Consider the following 18,212-nt stretch of genomic DNA (forward strand, 5'->3'; position numbering starts at 1 on the left):
GTAATATCCACATCTCCCCCCCACTGTAATATCCACATCTCCCCCCCCCCCACTGTAATATCCACATCTCCCCCACTGTAATATCCACATCTCCCCCCCACTGTAATATCCACATCTCCCCCCCCCACTGTAATATCCACATCCCCCCCACTGTAATATCCACATACCCCCACTGTAATATCCACATCTCCCCCCCCCCACTGTAATATCCACATCCCCCCCACTGTAATATCCACATACCCTCAGGCAAGACAGCCCCCCCTCAGGCAAGACAGCCCCCCCCTCAGGCAAGACAGCCCCCCCTCAGGCAAGACAGCCTCCCCTCAGGCAAGACAGCCCCCCCCTCAGGCAAGACAACCCCCCCTCAGGTAGTACAGAGTCACTTCCAGCGGTGTGTCCCACGGCCACGAGTGCGGGCTCCTCCTCCTCTGTGGGTGTAAACAGAGGAGGAGGGCCGCTGCCGGGTGTACCAAGATGGCCGCGGCTCCGGAGCTAGGCCAAAGCCGCGGCCTTTCCTAATGTTATGGCCATGGCTCCGGAGGTAGGCCGAAGCCGCGGTCATAACGTTAGGAAAGGCCGCGGCTTCGGCCTAGCTCCAGAGCCGCGGCCATAACATTAGGAAAGGCCGCGGCTTCGGCCTAGCTCCGGAGCCGCGGCAATCCGCGGATCACAGTGTGTGCCGATCCGAAGGGGGTGACCCGTTCGGATCATGGATAACCTGTGATCCGTTACAGCCCTAATCAAAATAGGTAAAAAAAACAAGGGGGGTGAATCATTTTGCAAAGCACTGTATCTGTCTGGAGTTCAGTTTTATATTGTAGGATCTAAAATAGTCACTAGGACCAATGTACGTGGAAACTGATTGGCTCCCCGGTGCTGGAGGATAAGAGTATAATTACTTATTCACTCTTGCCGAGGTTGTAGATTGACTCGGAATTTTGTAACCGCGTTTTTCTTGGTTTATATCTTTATCTGGTGCCTCCGATGTTTTGCAGGTAGCCAATGAGCGTTCTTAGAGTGTCAGAGGAGTATTTCGATGACTAGTTATCCAGAATACTCATAGAGGTGTCCGCAAATCAATCCAGAGCTCAATATTCCAATCGTTCCTGGGAAAAATCCATCTGTGTGTACGCTCATTTAGACGCCTTTGATTTATCGTTGTAGCATACATTATTATTATACAGGATTATATATAGCACCGCCACCAACAGTTTGTTCAGCGTTTTACAATATAAAGGGAGACACCATGCAATTCAATGCGAGAGGGTTAGCAGGGCCACAATCTTAAGGGCAAAGTTGAGTGATACCTGTCACCCAGGTTTCCACTTGGCACCCAACGCCCTCCTCCACACCCCAAATGTTTCCCACCATATTGCCATTCCATTTTGCTACCTTGTGGACTTTTTCTCCTTGTTGTACTATGTTGCTTCCCTGTGGATTATTTCTCCTTGCTGTTCCATATTGCTACCTTGTGGACTCTCTCTCCTTGCTATGCCATATTGTATTTTAGCCCTGTGGATCATAGACTTACCTCTGTGGTCCAGTGTGGTTGTCACAGTTTCATGCCCAACTGGATTATACCGCTATACCGTGATCTTGCAGTGGGCCTTTCTGATCCCTTTGGACTGCTGGTTGTAGACTCACCTCTTGGCTTCCCTGGGCCCTTCGGACTGCTAGTTGTAGACCCACCTCTTGGCCTCCCTGTGCTCTTTGGCCTGCTAGTTGTAGACCTACATCTTGGCCTCCCTGGTCCCTTTAGACTGCAATTTAAATGCCCATCTCTTGACCTCCCTGGTCCCTTGATGCCCTGTACACACGATCGGTTCATCCGATGAAAACGGTCTGATGGATTTTTTCATCAGATATCCGATGAAGCCGACTTTCATCAGTCTTGCCTACACACCATCAGTTAAAAAAACGATCGTGTCAGAACGCGGTGACGTAAAACACAACGTGCTGAGAAAAATGAAGTTCAATGCTTCCGTGCATGCGTCGACTTGATTCTGAGCATGCGTTGATTTTTAACCGATTGGATTTCCCCACAGACAATAGTTTTTTTTCTATCGTTTTTTTAACCATCAGATAATTTTAAAACAGGTTCTAAGTTTTTTCACCGATGGGAAAAAAACTGATGGGGCCCACACACGATCGGTTCGTCTGATGAAAACGGTCCATCAGACCGTTTTCATCAGACGAACCGATCATGTGTACGTGGCATTAGACAACTAGTTGTAGGTCTACATTTTGGCCTCCCTGGTCCCTTTCGACTGCTAGTTGTAGGCCCACCTCTTGGCTTCCCTGGTCTCATTATACTGCTAGTTGTAGACCCACCTCTTGGCCTCCCTGGTCCCTTCAGACTGCTAGTTGTAGACCCACCTCTTGGCCTCCCTGGTCCCTTCAGACTGCTAGTTGTAGGCCCACCTTTTGGCTTCCCTAGTATCATTAGACTGCTAGTTGTAGACCCACCTCTTGGCCTCCCTGGTCCCTTCAGACTGCTAGTTGTAGGCCCACCTCTTGGCTTCCCTGGTCTCATTAGACTGCTAGTTGTAGACCCACCTCTTGGCTTCCCTGGTCCCTTTCGACTGCTAGTTGTAGGCCCACCTCTTGGCTTCCCTAGTCTCATTAGACTGCTAGTTGTAGACCCACCTCTTGGCCTCCCTGGTCCCTTTCGACTGCTAGTTGTAGGCCCACCTCTTGGCTTCCCTGGTCTCATTATACTGCTAGTTGTAGACCCACCTCTTGGCCTCCCTGGTCCCTTCAGACTGCTAGTTGTAGACCCACCTCTTGGCCTCCCTGGTTCCTTCAGACTGCTAGTTGTAGGTCCACCTTTTGGCTTCCCTGGTATCATTATACTGCTAGTTGTAGACCCACCTCTTGGCCTCCCTGGTCCCTTCAGACTGCTAGTTGTAGACCCACCTCTTGGCTTCCCTGGTCTCATTAGACTGCTAGTTGTAGACCCACCTCTTGGCCTCCCTGGTCCCTTTTGACTGCTAGTTGTAGGCCCACCTCTTGGCTTCCCTGGTCTCATTATACTGCTAGTTGTTGACCCACCTCTTGGCCTCCCTGGTCCCTTCAGACTGCTAGTTGTAGACCCACCTCTTGGCCTCCCTGGTTCCTTCAGACTGCTAGTTGTAGGTCCACCTTTTGGCTTCTCTGGTATCATTAGACTGCTAGTTGTAGACCCACCTCTTGGCCTCCCTGGTCCCTTCAGACTGCTAGTTGTAGACCCACCTCTTGGCTTCCCTGGTCTCATTAGACTGCTAGTTGTAGACCCACCTCTTGGCCTCCCTGGTTCCTTTCGACTGCTAGTTGTAGGCCCACCTCTTGGCCTCCCTGGTCTCTTCAGACTGCTAGTTGTAGACCCACCTCTTGGCTTCCCTGGTCTCATTAGACTGCTAGATGTAGACCTACCTCTTGGCCTCCCTGGTCCCTTCAGACTGCTAGTTGTAGACCCACCTCTTTGCCTTCCTGGTCCCTTCAGACTGCTAGTTGTAGGCCCACGTCTTGGCTTCCCTGGTCTCATTAATTAGACTGCTAGATGTAGACCCACCTCTTGGACTCCCTGGTCCCTTCAGACTGCTAGTTGTAGGTCCACCTCTTGGACTCCATTGTCCCCTTGGACTGCTAGTTGTATACCTATCTCTTGGCTTACCTGGTCCCCAGGGAAACCAAGTAATTCGGTATTAATTATTTTGCACAAAAGTTATCACGTCTACAAACTATGGGATATTTTTATTTTTTTACTAGTAATGGTGGCGATCAGTGACTTATACCAGGACTGCGATATTGCAGCGATCTGATACTAACACTTTTTTTTTTTTAATGATCAATTTTTATCCACCCTGGTTTCATACCGTGTGATATAATCGATTTTTTCAAATTTTTCTGATTCAATCTTTGTACAGCATGCAAGTAAATTAACTGGAGGAACAATATCATGGAAAATTATTGTAACTTTGAACTTTGAATTCAATTGTCTCCCAGGTATAAAAAGAAAGTTTAGAATCTTAACAAGTAAGCTGCAGAAAATGATGAGGGTGTGGCCAACATAGCTCCTCCTTCGAAAGACAACCAAGCAGTTTAACCACTTGCCGACCGCTGCACGCCGATATACGTCGGCAGAATGGCACAGGCAGGCAAATAGGCGTACCTGTACGTCCCATTAAGTTTGCCACCCAGCGGGAACTCCATGTTCCCGGGCGGCCTGCGATTGCGGTCGGCAAAGGCAGAACAGGGGGAGGCCTTTGTAAACAAGTCATTCCGCTGATCTGCCTAGTGAAATGTCAGGGATCTACTGTTCCCTGTGATCGGGAGCAGTGATCGCTGACGTGTCACTGGTAGCTCCTCCCCCTAACAGTTAGAATCACTCCCTAGGACACCCTTAACCCCTTCAGCACCCACTAGTGGTTAACCCCTTCCCTGCCAGTTACATTTACATAGTAATAAGTGCATTTTTATAGCACTGATCGCTGTAAAAATGACAATGGTCCCAAAAATTGTGTCAAAAGTGTCCGATGTGTCCGCCATAAAGTCGCAGCCACGATAAAACCCGCAGATCGCCGCCATTGCTAGTAAGAAAAAAAATGTATACTAAAAATGCCATAAAACTATCCCCTATTTTTGTAGACGCACTGGCCCAGATTCACAGAGAGCAAGGCGCACATTACGCCGCCGTAGAGCACACACCGTACGCCACGCCAATGTAGCACGGAGAGGCAAGCATCGCATTCAGCAATCCAGTGCTCCCAACGCTGCGCCAGCGTGGCGTGGGTTTCGAAGGCGCACGCCGGCGTAGGTGGAAGTGGGCGTGACCCAATGCAAACGATTGGCCGAGCGCCAGACAGGTACGTATCACGAACTGAGCATGCGCTGTGACGTGGACGCATGCACAGCACCCCCCTGCGCCTGCTCACAACCACGCCGGCACAACTGCCTAAGCTACGCTGGATCATCGCGTACGCCGTGAACGTAACATACGCCCAGCCAGACACACGTCCAACGCACAATACGCCGGCTTGTGTTCCCTGGTGCAGACCTGAGCATGTCTGTTGCTGGGTTGCACCTCATTTATGGGGAATAACTTTACGCCGGACGTACAACTTACACGCATCTCGCGTAGCCTGCGCCGGGCACACGCACGTTCGTGAATCAGCGTATTTCCCTCATTTGCATGTTTGAATGGCTAATCAATGGGAGCAGCACCATGCGCCCAGCCCATATGTGCACTCACCCTACGCCGGCGTGTGCAAGCTACGTCGGCGGGGTGTAGCCTGTTTTTAGGCGCATGTTGGTTCGTGGGTCTGCCGCACACATACGCCGGCGCATATTTGCCATTACGTCGGCGTAACGTGTTATACGTCGGCGTAAGTGCTTTGTGAATCTGGGCCTATAACTTTTGCGCCAACCAATCAATAAACGCTTATTGCGATTTTTTTTTTTACCAAAAATATGTAGAAGAATACGTATCGACCTAAACTGAGAATTAAAAAAAAAATAATAAAAAAAAAAATTGGGGATATTTATTATAGCAAAAAGTACAAAATATTGATTTTTTTCAAAATTGTCGCTCTATTTTTGTTTATAGCGCAAAAAATAAAAACCGCAGAGGTGATCAAATATCACCAAAAGAAAGCTCTATTTGTGGGGAAAAAAGGGCGTCAATCTTGTTTGGGAGCCACGTCGCACGACCGCGCAATTGTCAGTTAAATCGACGCAATGCCGAATCGCAAAAAGTGGCAAGGTCATTTGGCAGCCAAATCCTCCGGGGCTGAAGTGGTTAATGCATATTTTTTTTTTTGACAGGTGACATTTTTTTTAAAAACATTTATTAAACCCTTCACAGGTCGCTCCTATTATAGTGTGGCTCCCAATTAGGAAAGAACGACACCTTATAGAAATATTAGTGGCTGACAATTGGAGAACGCCGGAAGCTGCGTCTGAATAAAGTCACACATATGAGTGGCGGCTCCAGCAGACACTGGTCAGTCCCCAGCCATTATTTATTATCAATAAGTGACGCTCTCCCGAAGACGTCGGACCGGCGCTAAACGTCCGACGCGAATGTCGTGAACCCACCAGCCTTATAACGACGCCCCCTAATCTCCGGAGTGGATCCTCGCCATCACTCGGAGCGCTCATGAATTTTTTAGCAGAGGTGATTCGGGAGAATGAAATGGAAGGCTGGCAGTGAACCTTCACCGCAAATCTTATTTCGCAAATTGTAAACTAATAAAAAAGCAAAATCTCATAAATCTGGGAGCAATAAAATGTCTCCAATATCCGGATTGTTTGACTTCTGTCTGACAGCGCCGGTGCAGGAGACGCTGGAAGCGAAGAGCGTTTTCATGTACATCGGGAGAGTAGCGTCTTGTCCAAATGGGCAATCTAGGTCATATGAGAGAAGAATATTGACCCGCTACATTTCGTATTGAAGTGTTGAAGACTACCGTATTTGCCAGCGCATAAGACGACTGGGCGTATAAGACGACCCCCTATTTTTCCTGGAAAAATGTTGGTTTTGGGATATTCTCGCCATATAAGACGACCCCCTTCCTACTAGTCTTTCTGGAAGCTGAGGGGTAGCCGGAACAACCGCTGACAGAAACAGGCTTTTTTCAAATCTCACTGTGCCATTACATGCCTCACTGTGCCATCACTTGTCCCCACTGTGCCATCACTTGCCTCCACTGTGCCATCACTTGCCTCCACTGTGCCATCACTTGCCCCCACTGTGCCATCACCTGCCCCCACTGTGCCATCACTTGCCTCCACTGTGCCATCACTTGCCCCCACTGTGCCATCACTTGCCCCCACTGTGCCATCACTTGCCTCCACTGTGCCATCACTCACCCCCACTGTGCCATCACTTGCCCCCACTGGGCCATCACTTGCCCCCACTGTGTCATCACTTGCCCCCACTGTGCCATCACTTGCCTCCACTGTGCCATCACTTGCCTCCACTGTGCCATCACTTGCCCCCGCTGTGCCATCACTTGCCCCCTCTGTGCCATCACTTGCCCCCACTGTGCCATCACTTGCCTCCACTGTGCCATCACTTGCCTTCACTGTGCCATCACTTGCCTCCACTGTGCCATCACTTTCCCCCACTGTGCCGGCCAAGACGGTCTCCCTACCTTATTTTTTTGCAGATTCTGGCTTCCAGGCTGCGGGCATCCATGATTTTCCCAGCAGGGCCTCTGTTCTGTGTTCCACCTATCACGGATGTCCTCTCGTCCGAGGATGAGAAGGCATCCGTGATAGGCGGAACACTGAACAGAGGCCCTGCTGGGAAAATTTGTGTTCCGCCTATCACGGAACAGTCTGAGGAGGAGGCGCAGATTTTAAATCATGGATGCCCGCAGCCCGACGGAGTCACGGAGACTGTCATCGGCGTATAAGACGACCCCCGACTTTGGATGCATTTTTTTGATATCCAAAAGGTCGTCTTATACGCCGGAAAATACGGTAAACCGTTTTTTTTGTCATTTTGGATGGAGAAGAGAATAGATACAACCTTGTTGCCTGTGTTACCTGCAAACACAACAGGAAGTAAGATGAAATCTCTCTGAAATAAGGGTTATATTGTCTCTTAGATAGATGTCGCTGGATGTTATGGACAGGGGTCTGTATCCCGAGGGTGAGGCACAGTCCGGTAGATGACAGGAGCGTGCACCAAAGGGTACCTGCAGATACAGGTGTGGCAGAGGTGAACTGGGCATACAGGGAGTGACTGACAACACAGGGTCACTGGGTGACGGTATACACTAGGGTGTGATACAGGATGCTCTGGAGTCACAGGGGTCATCGGGTGACACAAGATGCTCTGGAGTCACAGGGGTCATCAGGTGACACAGGATGCTCTGGAGTCACAGGGGTCATCAGGTGACACGAGATGCTGTGGCTTCAGGGGGTGATGTAGATAGCTGTGGAGTCACCGTGGTCATGGGGTGATACAGGATGTTCTGGAGGCACATGGGTTGTAGGGGTGACACAGGATAATCTGGAGTCACAGGGGTTGTGGGGTGACACAGAATGTTCTGGAGGCACAGGGGTTGTGGGGTGACACAGAATGTTCTGGAGGCACAGGGGTTGTGGGGTGACACAGAATGTTCTGGATGCACAGGGGTTGTGGGGTGACACCGAATGTTCTGGAGGCACAGGGGTTGTGGGGTGACACAGAATGTTCTTGAGGCACAGGGGTCATGAGGTGGCACAGGATGTTCTAGCTTCAGGGGGTGATGCAGGATGCTCTGGATTCGCAGAGGTCATGGGGTGACACAGAATTCTCTGGCTTCAGGTGATGATACAAGAGGCTCTGGTGTCACAGAGGTCATGGGGTGCCACAGGATGCTCTGGTGTCACAGAGGTCATGGGGTGCCACAGGATGCTCTGGAGTCACAGGGGTCATCGGGTGACACAAGTTGCTCTGGCTTCAGGGTGTAATGTAGGATGCTCTGGAGACAGAGGCCACCAGGTGACACAGGGTGCTCTGGAGTCACAGAGGCCATCAAGTGACACAGGGTGCTTTGGAGTCACAGAGGCCATCCCGTAACACAGGGTGCTCTGGAGTCACAGGAGTCATCAGGTGACACAGGGAGCTCCTGCTTCAGGGGTTGATACAGGATTCTCTGGCATCACAGAGGTCATCAGGTGACACAGGGTGCTCTGGAGTCATCAGGTGACACAAGATGCTCTGGCTTCAGGGGTTGATACAGGGTGCTCTGGAGTCACAGAGGTCATCAGGTGACACAGGGTGCTCTGGAGTCACAGAGGCCATCAGGTGATACAGGGTGCTCTGAAGTCACAGAGGCCATCAGGTGATACAGGGTGCTCTGAAGTCACAGAGGCCATCAGGTGACACAGGGTGCTCTGAAGTCACAGAGGCCATCAAGTTGATGGGCACACTGGCAGCAGTTGATGGGCACAGTGGCGGCAGTTGATGGGCACAGTGGCAGCAATTAATGGGCATAGTAGCGGCAATTGATGATCACAGTAGCGGCAGTTGATGGGAACAGTGGCAGCAATTGATGGGCACAGTAACAGCAGGTGATGGGCACCCTGGCGGAAATTGATGGGCACACTGGCGGCAATTGATGGGCACAGTAGCGGCAATTGATGAGCACACTGGCAGCAATTGATGGGCACAGTGTCCACAATTGATGGCACAGTGGCTGCGTTTGATGGGCACAGTGGCTGCGTTTGATGGGTACAGTGGCTGCATTTGATGGCACAGTGGTGGCAATTGATGGCACAGTAGCTGCATTTGATGGGCACAGTGGCTGCATTTGATGGGCACAGTGGCTGCGTTTGATGGCACAGTAGTGGCAATTGATGGCACAGTGGCTGCGTTTGATGAGCACACTGTCCGAAATTAATGGGCACACTGGCGGCAATTGATGGGCACAGTGTCAGCAATTGATGGGCACAGTGTCAGCAATTGATGGGCACAGTGTCAGCAATTGATGGGCACAGTGTCAGCAATTGATGGGCACACTGGCAGCAATTGATGGGTATAGTGGCTGCGTTTGATGGGCACAGTGGCTGCATTTGATGGGCACAGTGGCTGCATTGATGGCACAGTGGCTGCATTGATGGCACAGTGGCTGCGTTTGATGGGCACAGTGGCTGCGTTTGATGGGCACAGTGGCTGCATTTGATCACCAGCTGCCACTGAGCAGAGCCCTGATGAGAGGGGAAGTGTTCTTCACCCCTGAAACACGTTGGAATTTTTTATCCTGGATCATCTGGATTATGAATTAGGACGCTTTCCATATTTCATCCAAAACTAAAGATAAATGTTGGCGCTGGTCCCTTACACACAGTGGCACATATTGGATCTGGCCACCAATCCAAACATACGTCTGCCCATCGAGTGAATGTTCATGCCCAATCGATGAGCTTATTTCACACGAGAGCAGCAGCCAGCCATCGGCCCGGAAAATCAAATTATCCCCAAAACTGAAACCGTCTTGGTAGTAACTTCTACCTGCCATGTGGAGATATTAACCACTTCAGCCCGGACCATTTGGCTGGCCAAAGACCAGGCCCCTTTTTGCGATTCGGCACTGCGTCGCTTTAACTGACAATTGCGCGGTCGTGCGACGTGGCTCCCAAACAAAATCGGCGTCCTTTTTTCCCACAAATAGAGCTTTCTTTCGGTGGTATTTGATCACCTCTGCAGTTTTAAGTTTTTGCGCTATAAACAAAAATAGAGCGACAATTTTTAAAAAAATGCAATATTTTTAACTTTTTGCTATAATAAATATCCCCCAAAAATATATAAAGAAACGTTTTTTTTCCTCAGTTTAGGCCGATACGTATTCTTCTACATATTTTTGGTAAAAAAAATTGCAATAAGCGTTTATCGATTGGTTTGCGCAAAAGTTATAGCGTCTACAAAATAGGGGATCATTTTATTGCATTTTTATGTAATATTTTTTACTAGTAATGGCGGCGATCAGCGATTTTCATCGTGACTGCGACATTATGGCGGACACATCGGATGCCGTTGACACATTTTTGGGACCATTGTCCTTTTTACAGCGCTCAGAGCTATAAAAATTGCACTAATTACTGTAAAAGTGACACTGGCAGGGAAGGGGTTAACCTGTAGGGGGCGCTGAAGGGGTTAAGTGTGTCCTAGGGAGTGATTCTAACTGTTAGGGGGCGTGGTTACGAGTGACACGTCGCTGATCGCTGCTCCCGATGAGAGGGAGCATTCGATCAGTGACAGTGTCACTAGGAAGAACGGGGAGATTTTGGCCCAGATTCACAGAGCGCAAGGCGCACATTACGCCGCCATAGAGCAAACACTGTACGCCACGCCAACGTAGCGCGGAGAGGCAAGCATTGCATTCAGCATGCCAGTGCTCCCAACGCTGCGCCTGCGTGGCGTGCGTTTTGAAGGCGCACGCCGGCGTAGGTGGAAGTGGGCGTGAACCCATGCAAATGAGGCGTGACCTCATGCAAATGATGGGCCGAGCGCCAGACAGGTCCGTATCACGGACTGCACATGCGCCTTGACGTGGACGCATACACAGCACCCCCCTGCGCCTGCTCACAATCACGCCAGCACAACTGCCTAAGCTACGCCGGATCACCGCGTACGCCGTGAACATAACGTACGCCCAGCCAGACACACGTCCAACGCACAATACGCCGGCTTGTGTTCCCTGGTGCAGACCTGAGCATGTCTGTTGCCGGGTTGCACCTCCTTTATGGGGAATAACTTTACGCCGGACGTACAACTTACGCGCATCTCGCGTAGCCTGCGCCGGGCACACGCACGTTCGTGAATCGGCGTATTTTCCCTCATTTGCATGTTTGAATGGCTAATCAACGGGAGCAGCACCATGCGCCCAGCCCATATGTGCGCCCACCCTACGCCGGCGTGTGCAAGCTACGTCGGCGGAGTGTAGCCTGTTTTTAGGCGCATGTTGGTTCGTGGGTCTGCCGCACACATACGCCGGCGCACATTTGCACTTACGTCGGCGTAACGTGTTATACGTTGGCGTAAGTGCTTTGTGAACCTGGGCCGTTGTGGTGTTTACACTGACATCTCCCCGTTCTTCTTCAGCTCTGTGACCCGATCGCGGGACACCGGCGGACATCGAGTCCGCGGGTCCCGCGGGCACGGAGATCGCGTCAGAGTCGTGAACGCGCGCCTGCAGCGTTGTGCGTGCGACCACGCGGCGGAAAATTAAAAGGGACGTATATATACGCCCATTTTCCCAGCCGTGCCATTCTGACGACGTATAAGTCCGTGCGCGGTCGGCACGCGGTTAATCGATTACGTCCATTTTTTTTTCTGCCAGCTTTCTGGGGGGGGGGGGGGGGGGGAGACCATGTCGATGGGCCGGGTGGACTATGGAGATCCTCTGAGGATGTATATAAATGAGATCCGAGAACAGATCTCGGGATCGTACATTTTCGGGAAGGTTAGACACCCCCATGCCCTCTAATATTACTAAACGCGCGAATGCTCGCCATCCCTTGATCAATAATCTTCCTAAGTGAAAATGGCTTTTCTCATAAAATCCCACCGCTCCCCCCCACCGCATGCTGCCGTTTTCTATAAATGACTTTTTTTCCTTCTTTTTTTTCACCCTGGAGTGTGTGTGGTTGCCATGGCAACATACCGCAGCTCCGTAGAAAAAATAAAAAAATTCATTGTACCCGTGCGGCGTGCTCAGTCTATATGGCGGCGCATATGTTAATGTGTGGCGGCTGATAATTATTTGTTTTGTGATTTTTTTTTTTTTTCCTCCCTGGTACGGAGCTGTACACACGACTTGTGTTGCGCGCGTGCACAGACTCCTGTGTGAGGTCCTTCTGGGTAATGAATAACTTTTGCCGTGTCTGCCATTTATCAGAGCTCAATGGAGATCTGTGGGCAGTGAGATATAATGGTCCCCTCTTCAATACCGGGCACTTTCACCCGCTTACTGCCCAGTCCAATTCTCAGCGCTGCCGCACTTTGGATGACAATTGTGCGGTCATGCAATGATGGGCACTGTACCCAAACAACATTTTTATAATCCCCCCCCCAACACACAAATAGAGATTTCTTTTTGTGGTATTTGATCACCTCTGCGGTTTTTATTTTTTGCACTATAAACAAAAAATTGGCAGAATAAAAATAAATAAAGTTAAAATAAATTGATATGTTTTCTCCTCCACTGGTGAGCAATGATGAGGCTGCACTGACAGGCACTGATGAGCACTGATAAGCACTGATGGGCACTGATGAGCACCGATGGACACTAGGGGTGCAACAGATCAAAAAACTCACAGTTCGGATCGTTCCTCGGATCAGGAGTCACGGATCGGATCATTTTTCGGATCGGCAAAAAAAATTCTCCCCCACTGTAATATCCACATCTCCCCCACTACAGTGGCGTCACTAGGGTTGGTGTCACCCGGTGCAGAAAAAAAATGTTGTCACCCCCCCGCCCACCAACTATAGTCCCCCCTCAGTAAAGAACCCCCTCGGTGCAGACACCCCCCCCAGGTAATAACAGGCAGACACCCCCCCAGGTAGTGCAGACAGACGCCCCCAGGTAGTACTCCCAGCGGTGTGTCCAACGAGTGCTGGCTCCTCCTCCTCCTCTGTGGGTGTAAACAGAGGAGGGCCGCCGCCAGATGTACCAAGATGGCCTCGGCTCCGGAGCTAGGCCGAAGCGGCGGCCTTTCCTAATGTTAAGGACGTGGCTTCGGCCTAGCTCCGGAGCCGCGGCCATAACATTGGGAAAGGCCTCGGCCTCGGCCTAGCTCCGGAGCCGCGGCCATAACATTAGGAAAGGCCGCGGCCTCGGCCTAGCCCCGGAGCCGTGGCAATCCGCGGGTCACAGTGTGTGCCGATCCGAATGGGGTGACCCGTTCGGATCACGGATCAACTGTGACCCGTTGCACCACTAATGGACACTGATGAGCACCGATGGACACCGATGAGCACTGAGCACCGATGGGCACTGATGAGCACTGATATGCAGCACTGATAGGTGGCAATGTTTGGCACTGATAGGCGACACTGATAGGGAGTACTGATCAGGAGGCACTGGCAGGCATCACTGATGGGCACAGAGTGCCATCTCTAATGGGCACTGATTGGCATCCCTGGTGGGCATAGATGGTGGTCTGCAGTGGGCATTCTTGGTGGGCTCGCCTGGTGGTCTCCAGTGGAAATCCAATCTAGCAGAGCAGACAGACGGGGGCTTGATCAAGTTTTACTTTATGGAGATGTTGGATGAGAAGACCTGGCTCATTCCAATTCATCCCAAACGTGTACAGGTAGGGTTAAGGTCAGGGCTGTCGAAGTGCCCCCATGCCAAACCCCTCAAATCATGTCTTTATGGGGATGGCTTTGTGCACAGGGGCACAGTCATGCTGGAAGAGGATGCTCTGGCTTCAGGGGGTGACACAGGATGCTCTGGAGTCACAGGGGTCATGGGGGGGACACAGGGTGGGGGACACAGGGTGCTCACAGAGGTCATGGTTTAAATTCATACAGGTTACTGCCAGTGGCGGCTGGTGCTCAATTTTTTTTGGGGGGTGCAAAAAAACAACAACATGAATTGCAGCCTCACTGTGCCCATGCCGCCAGTTTGCCCCATCAAATGCCCCCAGTTTGCCCCATCAAATGCCGCCAGTTTGCCCCATTAAATGCCGCCAGTTTGCCCCATCAAATGCCGCCAGTTTGCCCCATCAAATGCCGCCAGTTTGCCCCATCAAATGCCGCCAGTTTGCCCCATCAAATGCCGCCAGTTTGCCCCATCAAATGCCGCCAGTTTGCCCCATCGAACGCTGCCAGTTTGCCCCATCAAACACTGCCAGTTTGCCCCATCAAACACTGCCAGTTTGCCCCATCAAATGCTGCCAGTTTGCCCCATCAAATGCTGCCAGTTTGCCCCGCCCGGCACTTACCTTTCTCGGGTCAGCGCCGTCCTCCACGCTCCCTCCGAGTCCTCAATATCTTCTCCCGTCCTCTTCATGTCATCTCTGCTATGATTGGATGCCTGATAGGCGTCCATTTACAGCGCCTGTCGTTTCAGCCAATCAGGTGACCGGTAACCAGACCTGGTGCACCTGATTGGCTGAGAGGCGGGTCAGTGTTAGGGAAGCACTGTGTAAACAGCGAACGCACAGCTGTGCGCCCGCTGTTTAACAATTTGAAAGTCGATTAGAGCCCCCAGGCTCTAATCAGGAAGCCTATTGGAGCCGACGGCTCTAATCCGGCACTTCCAAAACACACCCACCGCTGTAATTCAGATGGCCGGCGCTCGACAGGGGGGCCGGACACCAGAATAGGGGGCGGAAGCGGCGACAATAGATTCATGCAATGCATAAATCTTTCTATTGGTGATTGACGGGTGCAGGAGAGAGGGGGCGGCACTCCTGCGCCCTCTATGGACGCACCGCCACTGGTTACTGCAATGTGCTGGTATGGACGGGCCCAAAGGCAGAAGATCTGTTAAGCACTTAAGGACCGCCTCCTGCACATATACATCGGCAGAATGGCACGGCTGGGCACAAGCACGTACCTGTATGTCCTCTTTAAGTGCCCAGCCGTGGGTCGCGGGCCGAACCTCCGTGACCGTGACCGCGGGACCCGCGGACGCGATCGCCGCTGGAGTCCCGCGATCGGTCCCCGGAGCTGAAGAACGGAGAGAGCTGTGTGTAAACACAGCTTTCCCGTTCTTCACTGTGGCGCCGTCATTGATCATGTGATCCCTAATATAGGGAAACACAATCATTGACGTCACACCTACAGCCACACCCCCCTACAGTTAGAAACACAAATGAGGTCACACTTAACCCCTTCAGCGCCCCCTTGTGGTTAACTCCCAAACTGCAATTGTCATTTTCACAGTAATCAGTGCATTTTTATAGCATTTTTTGCTGTAAAAATGACAATGGTCCCAAAAATGTGTCAAAATTGTCCGAAGTGTCCGCCATAATGTCGCAGTCACGAAAAAAATCGCTGATCGCCGCCATTAGTAGTAAAAAAAAAATTAATAAAAATGCCATAAAACTATCCCCTATTTTTTAAACGCAATGGGCCAGATTCACGTAGATCAGCGGATCTATAGATCCGCTCGATCTATGTGATTTAAGATCCGCTCCCGCAAGTTTGAGAGGCAAGTGGCTAATTCACAAACCACTTACCTCCAAACTTGCGGCGGCGGATCCTAAATCCCCCGGCGGAATTCAAATTCCGCGGCTAGGGGGAGTGTACTATTTAAATCAGGCGCGTTCCCGCGCCGATTTAAATGCGCATGCGCTGTCCGGGGAATTTCCCGGCGTGCATTGCTCCCACTGACGTCACTAGGACGTCAGTGGTTTCGACTTGAGCGTGACTTGCGATGCGCGTGTTTGTGAATCGGCGTACGCAAACGACGTTAGAAAATTCAAATTCAACGCGGGAACGCCGGCTATACTTAACATTGGCTGCGCCTGATAAAAGCAGGGGTAAGTATACGACGGAAAACCGCTACGGAAACTTCGTAAGAAGACTGCGTCGGGTCCGCGTACGTTCGTGAATTTGCGCATCTCACTGATTTACATATTATTCAACGTAAATCAGCGGGAACGCCCCCGGCGCCATTTTCAAATTGAAAATAAGATCCGACAGTGTAACACTGTCGAATCTTCGCCCTATCTATGCGTATCTGATTCTATGAATCAGGCGCATAGATAGGACCAGTGTAAGTCAGAGATACGACGGTGTATCTGTAGATATCAGGAGATACACCGTCGTATCTCTTTGTGAATCTGGCCCTATAAATTTTGCGCAAACCAACCGATAAACGCTTATTGCGATTTTTTTTTACCAAAAATAGGTAGAAGAATACGTATCGGCCTAAACTGAGTAAACAATAAATTTTTTTTATATATTTTTGGGGGATATTTATTATAGCAAAAAGTTAAAAATATTGAATTTTTTTTCAAAATTGTCGCTCTATTTTTGTTTATAGCGCAAAAAATAAAAAACGCAGAGGTGATCAAATACCACCAAAAGAAAGCTCTATTTGTGGGGAAAAGGGGACGCCAATTTTGTTTGGGAGCCACGTCGCACGACCGCGCAGTGCCCGAATCGCAAAAACTGGCCAGGTCCTTTAGCTGCCTAAAGGTCGGGGTCTTAAGTGGTTAACTGGTTCAGCACTGAAATAGCAGAGCCATTCCTGCCCATAGTATCTGTCCAGCCCCCCCCCCGTTCTCGATCTGCATCGATCGGGAATACACCTGCAGAGCTCGGTGAGGTCAGAGCTGTGATTTTCCATCTTGAAGCGGGACGGATTGCAGAGATTTCACCTAGTTTAGCTCGGTGCCCGGCTGGTGAATCGGCTTTTGTTTAGCACAGCAGGAAGTCTGGGGGATGGTGGTGGGGGGGGGGGGGGGGGTGGCGGATTAAGGCTATTCGAAAGGTCACTTTTGTTTTGTAGACTAGAGAAGATTTTTTTTTTCTGCCCACCAAATCCTGGCAGAAACTCTGCTCTCTTCAATGGGCAGGGCTCCTCTAATGCCGCGTACACACGGTCGGAATTTCCGTCAAGAAAAGTTCGATGTGAGCTTTTGGTAGGAAGTTCCGACCGTGTGTAGGCCCCATCGGACTTTTTCTGTCGGAATTTCCGACAACAAAAATTTGAGTGCTGGTTCTCAATTTTTCCGTCAAGAAAAGTTCCGATCGTCCGTATGCAATTCCGATGCACAAAAAAAACACGCATGCTCGGAATTAATTCGACGCACGCTCGGAATCAGTGTACTTCATTTTTCACGCCTCGTCGAAGTGTTGTACAATCACGTGTTCTTGACGGTCGGAAATTTTGTGTGACCGTGTGTACGCAACACAAGTTTGAGCCAACATTCCGTCGGAAAAAAATCCACGGTTTTCTTGTTGGATTTTCCGATCGTGTGTACGCGGCATTACAGTTGAACTGACAGTCACATTGCTCAGGGTGAACCCTTCAAAGTGGGCACAGCAGGTTTACAGAACTGGGAGCTCAGAGCAGGGAGGGTGGGAACCCCTCATAATGGGCACAGCGGGTGTACAGACCCGGGAACTCAGCACAGGTATTTCACGAATAGAGAGATAGGAGACACGTGAGCGTCCACCAAACACTCATACCGCGTACACACGATCATTTTTCGGGTTGTAAAAAACAATGTTTTTAAAAAATGTCATTTAAAACGATCGTGTGTGGGCTTCAGAGCATTTTTCGGGTTCTGAAAAAAAATGACAACATTTTTTTTCGAACACGCTCTATTTTTTCACAACGTTGATCGGGCACTGATAGGCGGCACTGGTATGCGGCACTGATGGGCACTCATGGGCGGCACTTATGGGTGGCACTGATGGGTGGCACAGATGGGCACTGATAGGTGGGCACTGGGCATAGATGGGCACTGAGGGTGGCACTGATGGCATTGCTGGGCATCACTCCAGTCAGTGCCCATGTTGCCAGTCAGTGTCCATTTGTGGGCACTGATTGGCATTTATTGTGCTCTTTTTTTTTTTTTTATTGTTTTTGTTTTTTATTGTTTTTTTTTGTTTTTTATTGTTATTGGTGCCATGGTGACTTCCCTGGTGGTCCAGTGTGGCGATCCGAGGGGGGGCTGCGCTGATAAACAATCAGCGTGAACCCCCCCCTGTCAGGAGAGCCGCCGATCGGCTCTCCTCTACTCGCGTCTGTCAGAAGCGAGTGAGGAAGAGCCGA

General features: G+C 50.6%; 1 protein-coding gene across 1 annotated transcript; it reads right to left on the reverse strand.

Moving 5' to 3' along the window:
- Window positions 1-772: 772 nt before the first annotated feature.
- On the reverse strand, window positions 773-3,523 carry LOC120941372 (translation initiation factor IF-2-like). Its single transcript, XM_040354713.1, has 2 exons — window positions 2,332-3,523; window positions 773-876 (listed from the first exon to the last, which is right to left on the reverse strand). The coding sequence occupies exons 1-2, from the start codon at window positions 3,521-3,523 to the stop codon at window positions 773-775; spliced, it is 1,296 nt and encodes a 431-aa protein (XP_040210647.1).
- Window positions 3,524-18,212: the final 14,689 nt, after the last annotated feature.

This window comes from Rana temporaria, chromosome 5, assembly GCF_905171775.1.
Source record: "Rana temporaria chromosome 5, aRanTem1.1, whole genome shotgun sequence".
Taxonomy (NCBI): domain Eukaryota; kingdom Metazoa; phylum Chordata; class Amphibia; order Anura; family Ranidae; genus Rana; species Rana temporaria.

Excerpts from the sequence above, each read along its gene's own strand:
- LOC120941372 (XM_040354713.1), bottom strand. The coding sequence starts at position 3,523 with ATGAGACCAGGGAAGCCAAGACGTGGGCCTACAACTAGCAGTCTGAAG. Across the intron at positions 877-2,331 it reads GGGACCAGGGAGGCCAAGAG|CACCGGGGAGCCAATCAGTT; the intron begins GTGGGTCTACAA and ends CTTATCCTCCAG.